This window comes from Corvus brachyrhynchos, unplaced genomic scaffold (genome assembly GCF_000691975.1).
Source record: "Corvus brachyrhynchos isolate BGI_N302 unplaced genomic scaffold, ASM69197v1 scaffold307, whole genome shotgun sequence".
Lineage (NCBI taxonomy): Eukaryota > Metazoa > Chordata > Aves > Passeriformes > Corvidae > Corvus > Corvus brachyrhynchos.
In genome coordinates this window covers 2,009,506-2,025,811 of record NW_008239288.1, presented here as the reverse complement: position 1 = coordinate 2,025,811, position 16,306 = coordinate 2,009,506, and the positions used below count along the sequence as shown (strand labels likewise).

Sequence of the window (16,306 nt, the reverse complement as noted above, 5' to 3'; positions counted from 1 at the left end):
GCTCCCCAGAGAACATCCTCTGCCCCATCCAACAGTGCCACAGGCTGAATTTGGGACGACTTCCCCAGTGACCTGACACACCTGTGGGTCACTGCACTGCAGGGAATGAGAAGCAATGACATTAAACATAATTTCATTAATTAAAACATTCTGTAATCTGGATAAAGCAGCAATATTCATAGGTAACAGACACTGACCAAAACAGAGGCTATTCCTCCATTCCGGTATCAATCCCAGGCTGCACACCCAACAAGTTTAATTAAACACCCTCTAAGGGAAGGCAAAGGATTCTAAAGACATGAGAGGGAGTTATGCAACCCCTGCAGCAAGAGCCTGCACGTGGATCAGGCGGTGAAACTGCTGTGCAAGAAGCAGGACCAGCATCCAGCCACACCACAAGGTGTGGGGCTCAGCACATGGCAAGGCAAAGAATAAAGAGGACGCAAATTGGGGTTTTTTCTGTACACCATGGGGTTGGAAGGGAAGGGACTTCTAAAAGTCACCCAGTTCAACAGCCCTGCAATGAGCAGGGACAGCTTCAAATACATCAGGTTGAAATATTGCACATTTCCAGGCATGGGGCATCCACCACCTCTCTGGGAAATCTGTGCCAGTGTCTCATCACCCTCACTGTAAAAATTTTCTTCCTTATATCTAATTTAAGTCTAACTTAACTCTTTTAGTTTACAACCATCACCCCTTGTCCTACTGCAACAGGCCCTGCTAAAAAGTTTGTCCCTGTACATTCAACCCTGATTATTTCACTCACAATGATCTTTGAGGGTTTTATTCAGTACAACATTAGAATAATTAATTTTAAGACTGAAATTCAAAAGGTTCCACTGAACTGTTTTTTGATTTCAGCCTGAAGTCAGTAAAATCCTCAGCTGACCCTAAACTATTTTTAGCAAATAATTTTATAAAGACATTTCTATTGATCCCAATTCTATCCAAGGCATTGGATTGACACATACCAAACAGAGCTAATGTTTTATTTTTATGCAGTTACTCAATCTGGATAAATTAAATGCTTTTGAAACTAAGCAGCATGTTGAGAAAAGGAAGCTGACTCTAGCCTGAACCACAATTAGATGCTTAATTTGCTATTAGGAATTGGTAGGCATTGTTCTTTGGGGAAGTGGAAATTACATCTGACCAGTGGATATTGGTGTAGGAGACATTTCTGGAGGAGCTTGGAGTCACAAATGTGATTAATAAACATACCTATGAATTTCATGTGGAAAGAAAACGATATGAAAAAAATCACATAAGACTTGAATCAAAGACCTGGGATTCCTGTCCAAACTACAGCCCACAATACACCACAAACCCTTCAAAACATCATTTCCAAAGAACAAACTGAATGTCAAGAGGCAGACACAGACTCTAAATTACAACACTTTATTGCAGCATTGGCAAAGGTCAGATTTCTGAAGCTGGTGAAGATCGGGCGGCATTTCTGTATGAAATGTTACAATTTTACAAGTCTCTCTTCCTACATGCAGAAACCAAAACCAGTGGTAAAAAGGATTTTAAAAGAGCTAGAAAAAAGAATTAGTAGTAACATACAGATGGGCTCCTTAACTCAATGAATTACCTCTATCTGAAAGCAAACAAAATCCTATGCTAATAAATAACAGATTGTCAGAAACAGACCAAGAAACCTCATTTCTACTTAGAAAAAAATAAAAATTCTACTTGTTTCCAGACTTAATTTTTTTTTTTAAACTTTTTGTTTGTTTCAATAGACACAGAGGCTTATCAACCCATGAAGATCAACAATATATTTGGATCCATTCCTTGCCATCCTCCTGTTATGCTGACTGGCACGTTTTGGTTTTCAATGATACATACAATGGGCTCAACTATATCCCTGTCCTTAGGCTGGTGTCAGGCTGTTCCAAGCAGTACGAGTCAACACCCCGTGTTCATCAACTTCACTTTCTATTTCAAACCTTAACAGACACTTTACCTCCTTGGCTCTTCAGTTTTTCACCCCTCCCCACCCCCTTTCTGGCACATCTGGCAGCAAAAGGCTCTTCCTTAACCAAGAACGTCTTTGCTGAGGAGTGTTTGAGAAGTTATCCTACTCGGCAGGGTTTTCTTCTGTTTGCTCTATGCTTTTCTACTGTAGATTTGCAGCCCCCAAAGAACATCCTTCCAACACCAAGTGGTCGAGTCGAAGACAACGTAACTTGCGGCGAGTTCAGAGCTTTGTTTCCCTGCACGCTGCGCTGCCAAAGGCCTTTCCCGTTCCAGTGTCATCGTCTGAACTCCAGGCTGCTCCCGGCTCTCACCGAGCTGCTCGCAGGTCAAGTTCCCCATCTCGCTCGTTTGCTTCTGCTCCTATGAGAAGATTAACCCTCAACACGGTTCCCATAACAAAAAACTTTTTTTGGGGGGGGTGGGGAGGGAGAGGGGAGGCTGCTCTTCACGCCCCACGGCCCCAGCCTGTCCCAAGTTTCGGTTCTGAACGCTCTAGACTGACATGCTGAGATGTGTCCACTGCTCTCGTTTAATCGCTGGAGGACTCCACAACACCAGAGATACAGGACCTAATGAAATGACACTGGCGGCTGGATCAACGTCTCCTGCGTGAAGAGCGGAGAGAGGGATCAGTTCAGCCTGTGGTGCCCAGAACTCTGTGGGTGAGCAGCCCCTGAAAGAAGCTGCCGCTCATTCTGATACTCTTTTACCCTCTAACAGAAAGTTACATATTTCTGTTTTCTGCACAAACATTTCAAAAGGCCACACCAGACAAAAGCAGGGGGATAATCTGCACCTTATCATCCCAGATGAGATGCGGAACTATTGAAGCACACAGCTGAGCTGTGAATTTGTTGAAAAAAAAGAGTTATTGTAAATAGTTTTCATGTTTCTGTGCAGTTTCTTAATGCTTAGAAGTTCTGCAAAAACGTTACAAAGGGCTTTCTACAGGTAAATTATTGGTTAGAACCTTTTTGAAGGGTCGACAGGTGCATTAAAATCTTCCACCATCCCTTGTTAATGAAACACATCCCTACCCACAAAAAGCCACATTTAATTCTCTTAAGAACATACAAATGCATTTAAGAATGACACCAGTTTGTCAGCAGGGGATTCAACAAGACCAGGGCAATGCAGCAGTAAGGCTACCCCAGCGACACTAACTTTAGCACAACTGCTGTTACTGTATCTGAGCTCATTTTCAGCTGATTTTAGGCTGCAAATTAAAATTAATAATACACAGTAAAATAAAACTTCAACATTTACAATTCCAAGAAAGCTCCAGGGCTGCACACCCAGGTTTTTCACCATGTAAACACAATAGCTCATGTTTCTTTACATCAGCACATAAACCTTCAGTGTTTGCTGAACAGTCATTTCATCTAAACCTGTTTTTTACTGAAGATCTTGCAAGAAAAATGTTACAGATATGTTAACTGGACATAGTAACTTCTGCATCTCTTGTACCAGATGAAGCTTTCACACTAATTTTGTATTTGTATGTGTTGCTTTGTTCTAATATCCAGTATTTATATAAAAACGCAGTGTATTTTTGCCAGGAAGTCCAAGCCAATGGATCACTAGAACTCACTGCAGCACTGTTTCTATTATTTGGTTTCAACCACCTTTTAGTGTCATAAAATGTAATATTCCAATTCTTTGTGGCACACTCAGTATCAGGAGCACTGGATATGTGCTTTCAATAGAAAGGAACTTAAATTTTTATTTATTCAGCAGACTAACATCTCACTTGCAGAATGTTACAACCGAGGAGAGACATCACTGAATTGCAGGATCATGCTTTTACCTCTCCATCTCCTCTTAAAAAAATAATTATACTGCTGATGGGGAGGGAAGGAAAAAGGCTGGGACTGGCTGCATGTCTCCAACTTGGTCAAAATGACTCTCACTCCAACCAGCAGCTACCAGGGCACGCTGGTAGCAGATCCCTGGTTCAGGGGAGTACAGCAAGGTGCTGTTGCCAAAAATAGTAATAGTAGTTTTTCCCAACCCAGGTATTTCGCACTTGAGTCCAAACTAGTACACTTGATCCAAACCTGTATTTAGCAAGGTCAAACTCAGTACACAAATCAGATTAAAACCATCTTGAGCTCCATGTGTAAAATGGATCAATTCTTTGCAGTCTCCTCCCACACTCCCCTTCCTGCCACTGACACAGTTATTAATTTGTATGAAATTCATACAGTCGGCTTCTCATGCCACTGTTTAACATTAACACTGCCTACCTATGACTGGGAAATACACAGAACATCTGCAACAAACCATAGCTGGAGTAGAAAACTGGAAGCCATGAAAACACAAACATCACACCACAAGCTATGAAATAATCACAGATCCATGGCACGGGTGAAGCTGGGAGAGTCCAGTCAGGAAGACAACATTACAGCTTAAAGAGAAGTGCCCAGGAGAATATCAATGATCAACTCCTTTCTGCATGTTGCTGACATCACAAGATCACAAAAATCACTTTATTTCCGGACATGTGAGACCTCTGAAGTTGGATTTCATACTTGTCCCTAATCCCCTCAATGTCCTCCAATCCACAACACCCCGCATTTCTGCAGTGCTGCATTTCTTCACAAATCTCCTCATAAACTTTTGGCTCCAAACACCTCCTCTCCCAACTCACTCCCTGCTTTGCTTTTCTCAACTAATCTCAGCTTCGATGCTCTTTGTTCTCTCTCTCTCTCTCTCTCTCTCACCCAAAACCATGATCAAGAAACAGAAAACACCAAAGTGCCCATTAAAAACCTATCAAATCTGACTTATCACATTCCATACTGTGAACATCACAAATTCAAATAAACCACAAAAGCTGGACTCACCTAAGTAAGAGAATCTTAACTTCTGCAAGTTATTTTATATTCTCGTCTATCCATCAAGAACAAAATGCTCGGACAAAGTGAAATCAAAGTCAGTGTGCAGAGTGGGTTGGGAGCAGGGAGGTGTTTTGGGGACTGGTAGTTGGTTTCCAGAGGGCCACAAAGCTGCAGAGGTTTTTGGTAGGTAGTTGTTATTATTTATATTGAAAGAACTTTTTTAAACACAGGAGTCTTTCTAATTGAGCATGCCTAATAAATACAATTGTGCCTTCCATTCCCTCTTAAACTGAACTGTGACCAGGTGTCTCTCCAACTTTGCTGTCTGGGTTAGACTCACACCCAGCTTGCAGAGCTCAACAAGCACCACTCTGCCAAGGCAATCACCTGAAGCTTTTCTTATTCTTTTTGGTTCAGCTCCAGTGCAGTCCACCAGAAGAGGCAGCTGCAGGGTTTGGAGCACCCCCTGCTCCTATATTCCTCCCTTTGCTTTCCTCCCATGAAACAGCTGAAAAGGGAGGTTGCAATTTCTTAGCTGTGTTTGAAAGGCTCATGTCAGTAAGAAGTGAATTCAAAGCTTCATAAAACAGTATTGTCAATGCATCAGCTTCATGACAGGTGATGTATGAATTATGTTGGTCCAGTAGATGAAATGGGAAATCATGTTAAATTCATATTTCTCCTTATTATCCAAACTCTGATTTTTCAGCATTAATGCAATACTCTTTATGATGAGAAAATTTAGCTAATAAAATCCCAGCATCCTGTTATTACTGTTATGCTTCATTTTTCTTTATTAAATGGGTTAAAGAGAAATAAGATGTAAACAGGAGACCTAAAATCACCATTTAACTTGAATATGATTTGGTTTGCCAGCCTGTACCTGCATCCCCAGGGGAACTTTGGACACAGGCAGGCCCTTCTTTACTATACTTTCAAAACAGCAACGAATTTTGAGGTTACTGCTTTTAATAAGGAGAGGTTTAACAAGATAAAATCCTTGGTAAGGCCCCGCTTCTGAACATAAGACATAATTACAGGGAGAAACTTGACTTTCTGGATAATCAATGTTTTTAAATAGATTTTATATAATGTGGTTATTTTCATTTCACTTTTAAAACCAAGCCATTTAATGGATCGCAATCATCTTAAACAAAGGAAAACCACTTTATTTTTTAAGAAGCTGTTAATAACTATAAAATTCTATTTTTATGATAAACCCATCACCCAAAAAAATTACTTTAGTAAATTTTGTGTTTCCTGAAGGTAGCAGTTTAATAGCCTGAGAGCCAAAGGCCTCTCTTAACACACAAATGCTACAGAACTGGAGGCAAGAGAGAAAATTGTTTTCTTCCCAGTTCTGCTGAAGCAAATCAAGGAACTGTACTTTAAATGGAGTCACAGTAAATTATCTTTAAGGCCAGTCAGCCTTAAATGTACGAGTCCCAGAAAGAACCTCCTCCTTACAGGATTAGCAGGTCTCAAAACCCGAGGCAATACAAGCAGGCAATTCCAAACAAGCAGGAATAAACTCCCATTTTTGATCCAGCATTTTGCACATACTAAATAATAAGAAATCTGACAAAACCTGTAAATCTCACCGCATTTACTTTACAGAACAAAGACATTAAGAGAGGAGAAATGAAGATAAAACTGCAAAAGATTTATATTTTTTTAAAAATTTATGGAGGGCTAATTGCTTAGTGATCAAGGCCAAAAATATATGGAAGAACCCAATGCTGCCTTCATTAATTTCTGAAATTAACTGTTAGAATAGGTAGATTTGGATTTAACTTCCTAAAAGGTTTTCGAAACACAGTGCTTAGGGCATGTTTAGCAACACAAAAGCAAAGGTAAAAACAACAAATCAATTTCTCTGCTCTTAACACTACCTGAAATGCAAGAAAGGCCTCATCCCTACCTCAGCTATCAGAACCTGTCACATTGTACATTACTGTGGAATCAAACAGGAGATTTATTTGCTCCGATTATCCCTAAACTCAAGAACTTTAAAATAAAAAAGCTGCATACCTTAAAGAAAGCAGCAAACTATTATTTCCAGTAAGTTTGAGTTATTTTGCAAGATGTTAACATTTCGGTTGTGCTCATGTACAAAGAAGCAGCAACAATACAACACAGTGTACTTAAGGAAGCGAGACCATCTGTGTTGCACACGTTGGTTCTATGAGGTAGGAACGTGAAACCTTCTCTAAACAGGTATTAAAATTAACAGCTCAGTTCCTGTCTGCTCTCACATAGATCCTCCAGTATCCTCAGAATCCACAGGGTAATTTTTTAACAAAGCATGAGGGGGGTCTGGGCAGAGATGGCAGAGCAACCTTTAAAGTCAGAAGACAATTTTCAATATATCCTATAAATCAGAGGCTCTATAAAAATGTAGGCAACAGACAATCTGTGCTAGTGGGAAGCCACTGGTGGACCCACAGCCTCCAGTAAATAAATGGAGTTGAGAAAAGTACTATTCCCTTACTGCAGGCTGAGATGGCTCAACCAATGCATGACTGCCCAGCAGAGCACTGCAGTACACAATAAATAAATACACCTGCTCAAACAAACCTGGTCTCTGTTCCAAGGAGCTTATGGATTAAAAGGAACAAAGGGTAAACTCCATCACACCAAACTACATCAGAACTGCAAGTCCATGGCACTTGAGTAAGCAAACACTACTCAAACTGTTTGCTGGACAACATCTGACCTACTCCACAGAGAAATCCTAAATATTTTCCCGATAACATCAGAATATAAAAAGTTTTCTAAAGAAAATAATTTAAAAGAAATCTACAGATGTCACATCTACTGGTCTGGCTGCTCTATTTAAAGAATAACTGCAGCATGCAGCTCGTGCCTGAAAGAACAAAAGGCTGCAGCTATTTATGAAACACCTGCAAGTATTGTGGCAATTCAGTGTAACTGAACACTTTGTATTCCTAAAACAGCATTAGGTCACAGTGATATGAAAAAGCTAAATGGAAAGCACTGCTCATTTTATTGAGTTACATCTGGTTCATTTTTAAAAAACATTTATTTTGAACTACAATCTTTTTAAAAAAAGATTTTTTGTACAAGCAGTGTCTGTATAAGGTCTCAGTGGAGTGAGTGATCATCAGGACATTATCAAATGATCATAAATATGTACCATGAAGAAGTTGGAAATGCTACTAGAACACAGAAATAGTACATTACATTAAGTTACTTGCAAAGACAGACCCATTAAGAGATAAACTGTCCCTTCCCAGTTGCTGCTCCTATCAATCCACCTTCAAAATGAACTTGCAAAGAAAGAGAAACATGAAAGCAAGTCTGCATTTCACCCAAAACTCTGTCTATTCAAATGTGTGCTACAGGGCTAATTTAATGGTTTACTTGCCAGCTTACTCTGAGTGAGAAAAGACACATACTAACACCTCAGAACAACTATTAAACAAACTGGAATGACTCTTCTCATGTTAATGCTGGTTTTAGGTACGCTCCTGCACACCATAAATTGAAAGTTCTCCTCCCCCTTCCCCACCTTTGCTATATTTACTTTCCTTTCAGAGCATCAAATACAGAGGAATAGCTGTCAAATTCACAACAGAAAGAGCATAAAGGGAATTTCTGCAGATACTTAAAAAAACCCCCAAATATCTCCCCCTCAAGCAGACTTGCATCTTTTCCCCTACAAAAAGAGGCTCAGATTCTGCCAGCCATTTCACAATTGAAAAATAATCTTTTGGCTTCCAAACTGTCAAGGAGATACAGACACTGTGTCAGAAGCACAAAACACTGGTGGCATTTTAAGAGAATTCTTTAGAATAAAAACAACTGCCCAATGCATTCAATACAGAGATCATTATCTGTTTCAATTATGAAGGTAATTACTTGCCTAGAACCAGAATTACCACATTTAAAGGAAGATTGTCCTACCTCCCACCGGTTTTAAAGATTAGATCTGCATTAGGTGCTCCCTTCGGATGCTGGTAACGAGGCCGCCGCTCACGATTAGTATTTGCTGGAGCTGGACGCTGTGCCAGAGACTGCAACATTTCTGGATTTCAGGCAGAAGAAAATTAAATGGAAGAAAGTTAAATACATTTTCTGTGCATAATTTTACAGAGGAATTTACACAAAAACATTTCACTGCCATTTATACTTACACTTTGCTATAAGAGTTAACACTCCTCAAGTTATTCCAAAAAAGTTAATTACAAAAAGTTATTAAATTGCATCGACAGCTTCGATAAACCCAAGCTACCCCACAACATGAACTTGCATTTCCAGATGTTCCTGCAGAAGGAACTTCCAGCAATGGTTTTCATCACAGATGCTCAAGAAAGGGCCTGTGACCTTTTCTTTCTAAATACATCAGCCACCACTTTCTTCACCAATGATCAGGAACAAAGACTCACAAGCAGTATGAGGGGCCTCTACGTTAAACCTCCCTGGAATAGTAACAACTGGACAATGCTGCTGCCAATTAAGGACTCAGCAAGAAACCTGTCCTAAAATTAGGCATTGCCAGTCAGGTATTTAAGTCTAAGCTTGGCATAATTGGATCCTTTTCCAGGGAAGACAGGCACCTGAAGAAGGTGACTCAGCTGACCTACATTGCACCAGCTGTCCCATGGATGGAGTTTTTCACTTTATCAGCAGTAGGAATAACTTGGTGGGTGCAGAAAGCAGGCCACACTACCCAGTTTAGCCCTGGACAGCCAACTTCTAGGCAATTTAAGCTAGGATAGTATCGTATTTTGACATTTGGTAGAACTTAATTTCTAAAATTTTATTTCATTTTTTTAATGATAAAAAAAGGTCTCTTTACCAGGCTAAATTAATGGTTTTAAGTAGCCAATATAATTACAGATACATCACAGGAACTGCCAGGTAACCTCTGCCAATCTGTTAATTCATCTAATGGAAAGTATTCCTGACAGTCCACCTGAGCGAGGATCTACATTACTCAGCAAACAGACAGATGGGATAAATGAAGGGGAAAAGTGGAATAAACTGTTAAACAGATTATGGTTGAAAGTCTGCTCTGTCTGGTTCTCTAATCTCTGGTAATCTCATTGGAGACACACACCCATCACCTGCTACACACGAACTTCCACTGCTCTCAGTAGGGCCAAACTAGAGACTAATGAGTTTCCCTCACCATTTACAAAATGCAGGTGAAGCTTTCAGTAAAGGTATCCACCCAGTCTTGGAGAAACTGGGAAACTGTGACTGATTTAATAAACAATATCTGTGTTAACAGTCAATGACCCTTGTATCCATGTTTTGTACCCTCCCCATTCAGCACTTGGCAAAGGCAAAGGAAGCCACTGAACACATTGATAGTCCATATTTGTAAACATCATGAAACATCATCCTTCCCAACAATCCTGTGTGCCAGGAAGGGATGTCTGGGGGCAATGAGGAGACTCAGGAGGAAAACCAGATGAGGGTACCCTGCCAGCCAGGTATGAGCAGCAAGCAGTGAATGAACAAGTACGTGCACATCTGCCTCTTCTGTTTTCCACACGGGAGGTGAAATATGGGACTGGGAAGTTCAGTACTAGAAAAGGTAACAGAAGGCAGAGATGGCAGGGGACCACAGCGTGTTTTCTAGGCTGAAGGCACATCACCAAACCCCCTTGATTTTTTACTGAAGAAAAAAAAATAATCCGCACAGAATAGTACCAGTCTAAACTAGAGAGCCACCCAAGTTCCTAATAGTTCTTTAAATTAAAAAATGTTTGTAATATAATAAGCTTTGCTGAAACATTAAATCATTATCTGACACTACTTTGAAGTACATTGGTGAATTTCCATCTATTAGCTACCCCATGCAGATGAAAAGAACAACAAGCCCATGTGCAAACACTGGGACAATCCTGAGGCATTTCTCCAGAAATTGAGAATTCTTCCTCCCTTGGTAACTTCAAAGCTTGAAACAGAAATTTAAACCCACCACTTTCATTCAGTGGGTAGGTACCAACTTGTCACAGACAGGATGACTCTTCAGAAGTAACAACCAGCTGCACAAAAGCTAAATAAAAAACTATTCCAAAGGCAAATGTAATTTGGCCTGTTTAATTTAGCCTGATTAAAAGGTCCTTCTTAGTTTGGTTTTACTCTGTATATTACCCAGGTTAATAAGATGCATCAACAGATGTTTTAAAATGGGATGTCAATTACGGAAAACCCTTTTTCCTCTGTGTTGACTTCCTTCTTGTATTAACATTTTATACACAGCAACTAAATAAAAATCTATGAGAAAAAATTTTTAAAAATGCCTATTACCATGTGTCAGTTGGTATTGGTTGTCTGATTTTGTCCAACAGAAATGAACCAGTGTGATCCTTTTTCAGATAAAAAGCACAACTGCTCACAATAAAATCCTACATTAAAGAGGTTCATTTTATAGATATCAACAAAGTCATACAACAGGGCATAAAACCCTATTGCCTTGACCAGTAGAAATATCAGAAGTATCTAATGAGGAGAAACCAGCAAAACGTCTAAGGCATCTAATTCTAGAGTCTTACTCTTTCTCTTCCTTTTTTACAAGTGGGCTTTTTAAGAACAGAGTGTCTCAGAAAAGCTCCTGAGCTAATTACCATGTTTCACACTATGAATATATTGTGTTAACATTTCAGAGCTCTGCAGACACTCACTTTGGAAGATACTTCTTTTTACAATTACAGGTTTAGTTTTGGTACTATCAAAGTTCTGCAAGGAGTACTGGATTCCATAGTGGTTTTAAATTAGAACTGCTTTAATTTAATTATTTCCCACTTCTTGATGAACAATGACCTTTCACTAAATCCCTTAAATGAGATTTCCTGCTAATTAACTACTTACACTGTGATTAGCACCTGACTACAGCATCTTTACAAAAGAAAAAAAACAGAGCAAAAACTTTTGAGATGTTAAATGGAAACAGTAACATAACACAAGTTTTATTGGGCTGGCTTTGTTTACCATCTGAGTAACCAAGGGAAATTGAATCTGAAAAAAACCAAAACAGAAAACAAATCACCCAACTACTAAACACATCAAGTGCACCTGTTTGCAGACTGTATGATCTGCTGCATTCACTGCTTGCTTCCATCTGTCCAGATTCCCAAATGCCTCACTTGCATGTCTTAAAAGACCAAATTAATCATGTAACCCGTATGAAACTACTTTGTTAATACATGCTTATGCTCCAGATTTGAGGACTCCTAGAACCTTTACAGTATGAAGCTGAGGTAACATTTTGTAATTCTCTGGTGAAGGTTACCTCAGGACTTGCAAGTCTCAGCAAGACTAATGAAGAGTCTGAATACTACTGATATCTAAAACACCTATTAATAGCTTAAAAGCAGAGTTTAAATTCACCTTGTATCCAACTCAACTGTCTTGCAGTAAATATCAGATTGATTTTGTACTACCTTAATTTAAAAAGAACAATCTCAGTTCTTCCCCTTTCCCAAAATAAATGGAAATGCTGAAATTTGAGACCCACTTGAAAACTCCCTTTCATGGAACAGCTACAAAAACTTCTTCAAGTATAAAGACCAGGGAGGAAACAATGAAAGACTAGAACCAAAAAGATAGGTTTCCCATAAGTACTGCAAATCAATATTTAGAACTTCAGCTGCTAATCATCACAAATAATACTTTCTGCAGATCCACAAAGGCTCCCCTGAAAATAAAAACTAAATACATGGTCATTTTCTTACCCTGATAGTCCTCTTGTTCCTGCCGTTCATTGATATCCAAAGTGAGCTTTTTCATCCTCATTCTCTCTTCCTGTTCTGCTTGCTGTTGGTTCCAATGGTTCGCAGCAAGTTGGGAAGACATCGGTACATTTAGGATCTTAAACTGCAAATGAAAATAAGTTTTTAAGTGCCCATCGGAGAAAAAAACCCCAACCCATACAAAACAGTCCAAAACACAGAAATGCTATGGTTATTTCTAGGTTATTTCAATGAGATACTTTCTACAGAAGTTTCTGTGAAGTGTGTTTTTTGTTGGTTTGGTTTTAAGCTCTTTTTCACCTAAAGCAGCATGAGAAAATGCAAGACCTCCTAAAGACACAGAGAACACACAAAAAAGGCTGAGACCAAAACCTACTACACACAGTATTCATGGGAACAAAACTGACTTTCTCTAGGAAGGCATAGCCATATGCTTTATTTCCTATTTTCATACCAGCTGATATGCCCACAGAGAATTGCACTGGTCTTAAGATAAAAGCACCACAGCTGGCTCAGAAAGCTGCATCTCCCTATTCAGGTCTCTTCCTTCCAAAGAGATGAAGCCCCCTGAGTAGAATTTCTACCATTGAAATGTTCTACCAACATTTCAAGCATTCTAGACATTCCCTGGCATTCCTTGGCCAGTACTTTTCTTTTTAAGAATAATTCTGGCTCCCCAGTGCTTCTTATTAGTCTGAGGACAACCATGGTGTCAGACTGACCTTTTCCTCCTCCCCCATACCCAAAGGTGCCCACCACACATTCAATCCATTATCTGATTCGCCGTAAGGTACACCAGGTAAGCTTGGCACTCCTACAGAAGTACCCTCTCTCTGGAAATCCAGTTGGTGTTTTCAGGAAGGTGTAAGGAAGGCGATTTTTTGTTCCCCAGACTCAGAAAATCCAAGTTGCTAAAATTTTTTTTTTTTTTTTAACAATTGTTCCAGAACAGAGAAATAATTCTTAATCTTATCCCCAACTAAAACAACAGTTCTCAGAATACCCTTAATGCTAAAGTTTGCAAACATTTAGAATAATCTCACTTCCTCCTTCAACTCCATGTCCATTAGAAATAAGTATCTGTGTGCCAAAAGAAGGGTAATACACTTAAGGATAATCAATCTCAATATTCCATTAACTACTTTGAGTCCTGCTGCTTGTTCTCATCATGGGAGATCTATTTCCAAAGAAATAGAAGCAAATTCCTAAGTGTTCTTTTCTGTTACACTGCCAAAAGCTGCCAAGAGAGAAATTATCAGAACCTCTGTTGAGACGGTTTAAAGGAAAAGCAAAATCCTCACCACCTGCGGTTAGTATTTAATGCAATAATCCTTAAAGAATCTCAAGGTATCTCAGAGAGTAATGCCCCACTAGCAGCAGAGTGATGAGTGTGAGAAGATTCCAAGTACTTAGATGAAGCATTTGAAAATAATGTGTTTGAAACAATTAAGACAGACTCTTGCAAAGACCCAAGAAAAACCTGGGTACAGTAAATCCCTAAACCCTACCAAATACAAGATAGATTTAGATGAGTTTTTTTGTGGCTGGGAGTGAGAGTAATAGCATAGTATATTGAATATAAAGATGAGCTTGTTATTAAGGTGTGCAGGGAAGAATAGAAATGGAAGTTGAAATTTCAAGAACAAAGAAAGCTCTGGTTACTTATTGCTGAGTAGGCTGTGCATGTTCCCAGATATCATCAAATGAACTTCATGTAAACTACACAAATAACTAATCCATTAGCAGTATTTCATGATAAAAATCATTCCTAAGCTTCACCATTGAGCTCCTCATCCATTTTAATCCGTCCTTTATATTTTCTCTGTTCTATGGATTTATCAGCTTAATGGGATTGGTGTTCTCAGACAGGATGCTTGAAGTAGAAAAAGAGAAGTGAACTATAGAAGGGTGTAAATGAGAGAAACAGATACAGAAAAACAACAGCCTGGCAATTCACCACTGAGTCACTATCTCAAGGCAATCAGCTGCCACCTGAAATCAAGTCACTGATGACAATTACTACAGGATATGATGATTACTGAGCAACTGAAACATTTCCGATTTGCAAATAGTGAAGAGGTGTATCAAAAACCTCTTATTAAACCTGTGAGATGGGGGCAGGACAGAGAATTACACTTAAAAGATGTCAAACTGAAAGAAGATCAAAAATGATTATTCAGAAGACTACACTACAGATTTTATAAAAATGCCATGAGATAAAGATATGAAGACATAAACAAGATAAAGAATTTCACATTCAGGGAGAGATTTGACAATTCCATGGATATTATCATTCTTCTATGGAGCCTTGCTAAAAATCTTTCAAAGGGAAGGAAATCTTTTGTCTCAGGTTGTAACCAAATTTTTTGACTTTCTTTTTACTGTCTATACCTCATTTTAGTTCACATCTACCTGGCATAAAACTTCTTGGTTCAGAAACACCAAATGGTATTACGTAGAGATCAGCTCTGATCCCTTATGATGACAACGTTATTTCCCCTTGCTCTCTCATGGCTTATGGATAAATCACAATACTATCATCTTAATTTCAAATAATCATGTTAGGTTCTACTGCTACTAGTTGTCTAAGTTTTGAGGATAAAATATGGTGTCCTTGGCACTATCAGCCTGCAATGACCATTAATCTGGGTATATGCAGCTGCTAAATACCAGTCAGTTGTTCTATTACTTCAAAAAAAACTACTTGTCAATGCTGCCCTAAAATCTGGGTGGACACTGACACATGAATGGAGTATTTGGCAACTGGACCTCCACTACCAAATGTTACCCTCGGGAAGGAAGCACAGCATGATCCATTTTCCTAACACTGCTTGTTTCAGCAGCACCAAAGAACACAGAGACCAAAACCATTACTAGCAGAACAAGCAATTAGGCTGATGTCATTTATCACTCTGGTGACTGTGCAGATGAATTTACTTACAGCCTGCCAGGCCACTGCAAACTCTTTTGGCTGTTTTTAAAAGCTGAAAGCTTACAGCTATACCTTAACAGTGAAGTATGCATCCAGCACTTCAAAACTCTGTGCACATTCTGCTCATGCAAATTTAAAATAAAGCACCGTAAGAAGAAATAATTATTTTCTTTTCAACTCCACCTCTTCTTTCCTGCTTATTTTTCTATTAAAACTCTGTACCAAAATACATTTTTTTTTCTGAATACAGAACTATGGACAAAGAAGCCTTTCATTAACTCAAGAGCTGAAGAAGTCTATAAAGCAACTGTTTTCTACATTTCTAGAAACACTGAGAAGAGTTTTGGCAGGAAGAGCCTACTCCCAAAACCAAATATTGGGGGAGGAGCAAGGAAAACTCCTGAACAAGTTCTGCTTTCTTTTTAAGTCACATGTTTGCAATATTTTCCCCTTTACATGGAATATGAAGATCCCAAAATTCCTTGTAACTACAGATACTCCTAGTAAATTATCCTAAAAAAGCTAAACAACATTTTTTTAAAAATTGAGTTCTCTTAAACCCTTTCTCAGACCAACAACCACATTTAAAAATCTCCCACTCAAAGCTTTTGTAGAACTTTGTACACCACATTCAAATTCCAGGAAAACAGAAAAACCACCTCCTACATGGATTTTTGAAACGTGTTTCATATGAAAGAAGAGAAGGAGCCTACTTCAGGTTTATACACCTCAACTGCTACACTACTGTCACAATTTAGGTAACAAATGTAAAAACCAAGTAGTGACACGGATCTAAACACTTGAAAGGCTCAGATGCATAG

At 39.0% G+C, this 16,306-nt stretch overlaps 1 protein-coding gene across 1 annotated transcript in view; it reads right to left on the bottom strand.

The window, feature by feature from the left end:
- Nucleotides 1-1,385: 1,385 nt before the first annotated feature.
- The window catches only part of UPF2 (UPF2 regulator of nonsense transcripts homolog (yeast)), a 52,655-nt gene continuing 37,734 nt past the window's right edge, over nt 1,386-16,306 (bottom strand). Inside the window, exons 20-22 of the mRNA XM_017740379.1 lie at nt 12,536-12,677; nt 8,754-8,874; nt 1,386-2,591 (exon numbers count right to left, since the gene is read on the bottom strand). Of these exons, the coding sequence (XP_017595868.1) occupies nt 2,582-2,591; nt 8,754-8,874; nt 12,536-12,677 (273 nt within the window). The 3' untranslated portion in view covers nt 1,386-2,581. The remainder of the gene's footprint in view (nt 2,592-8,753; nt 8,875-12,535; nt 12,678-16,306) is intronic.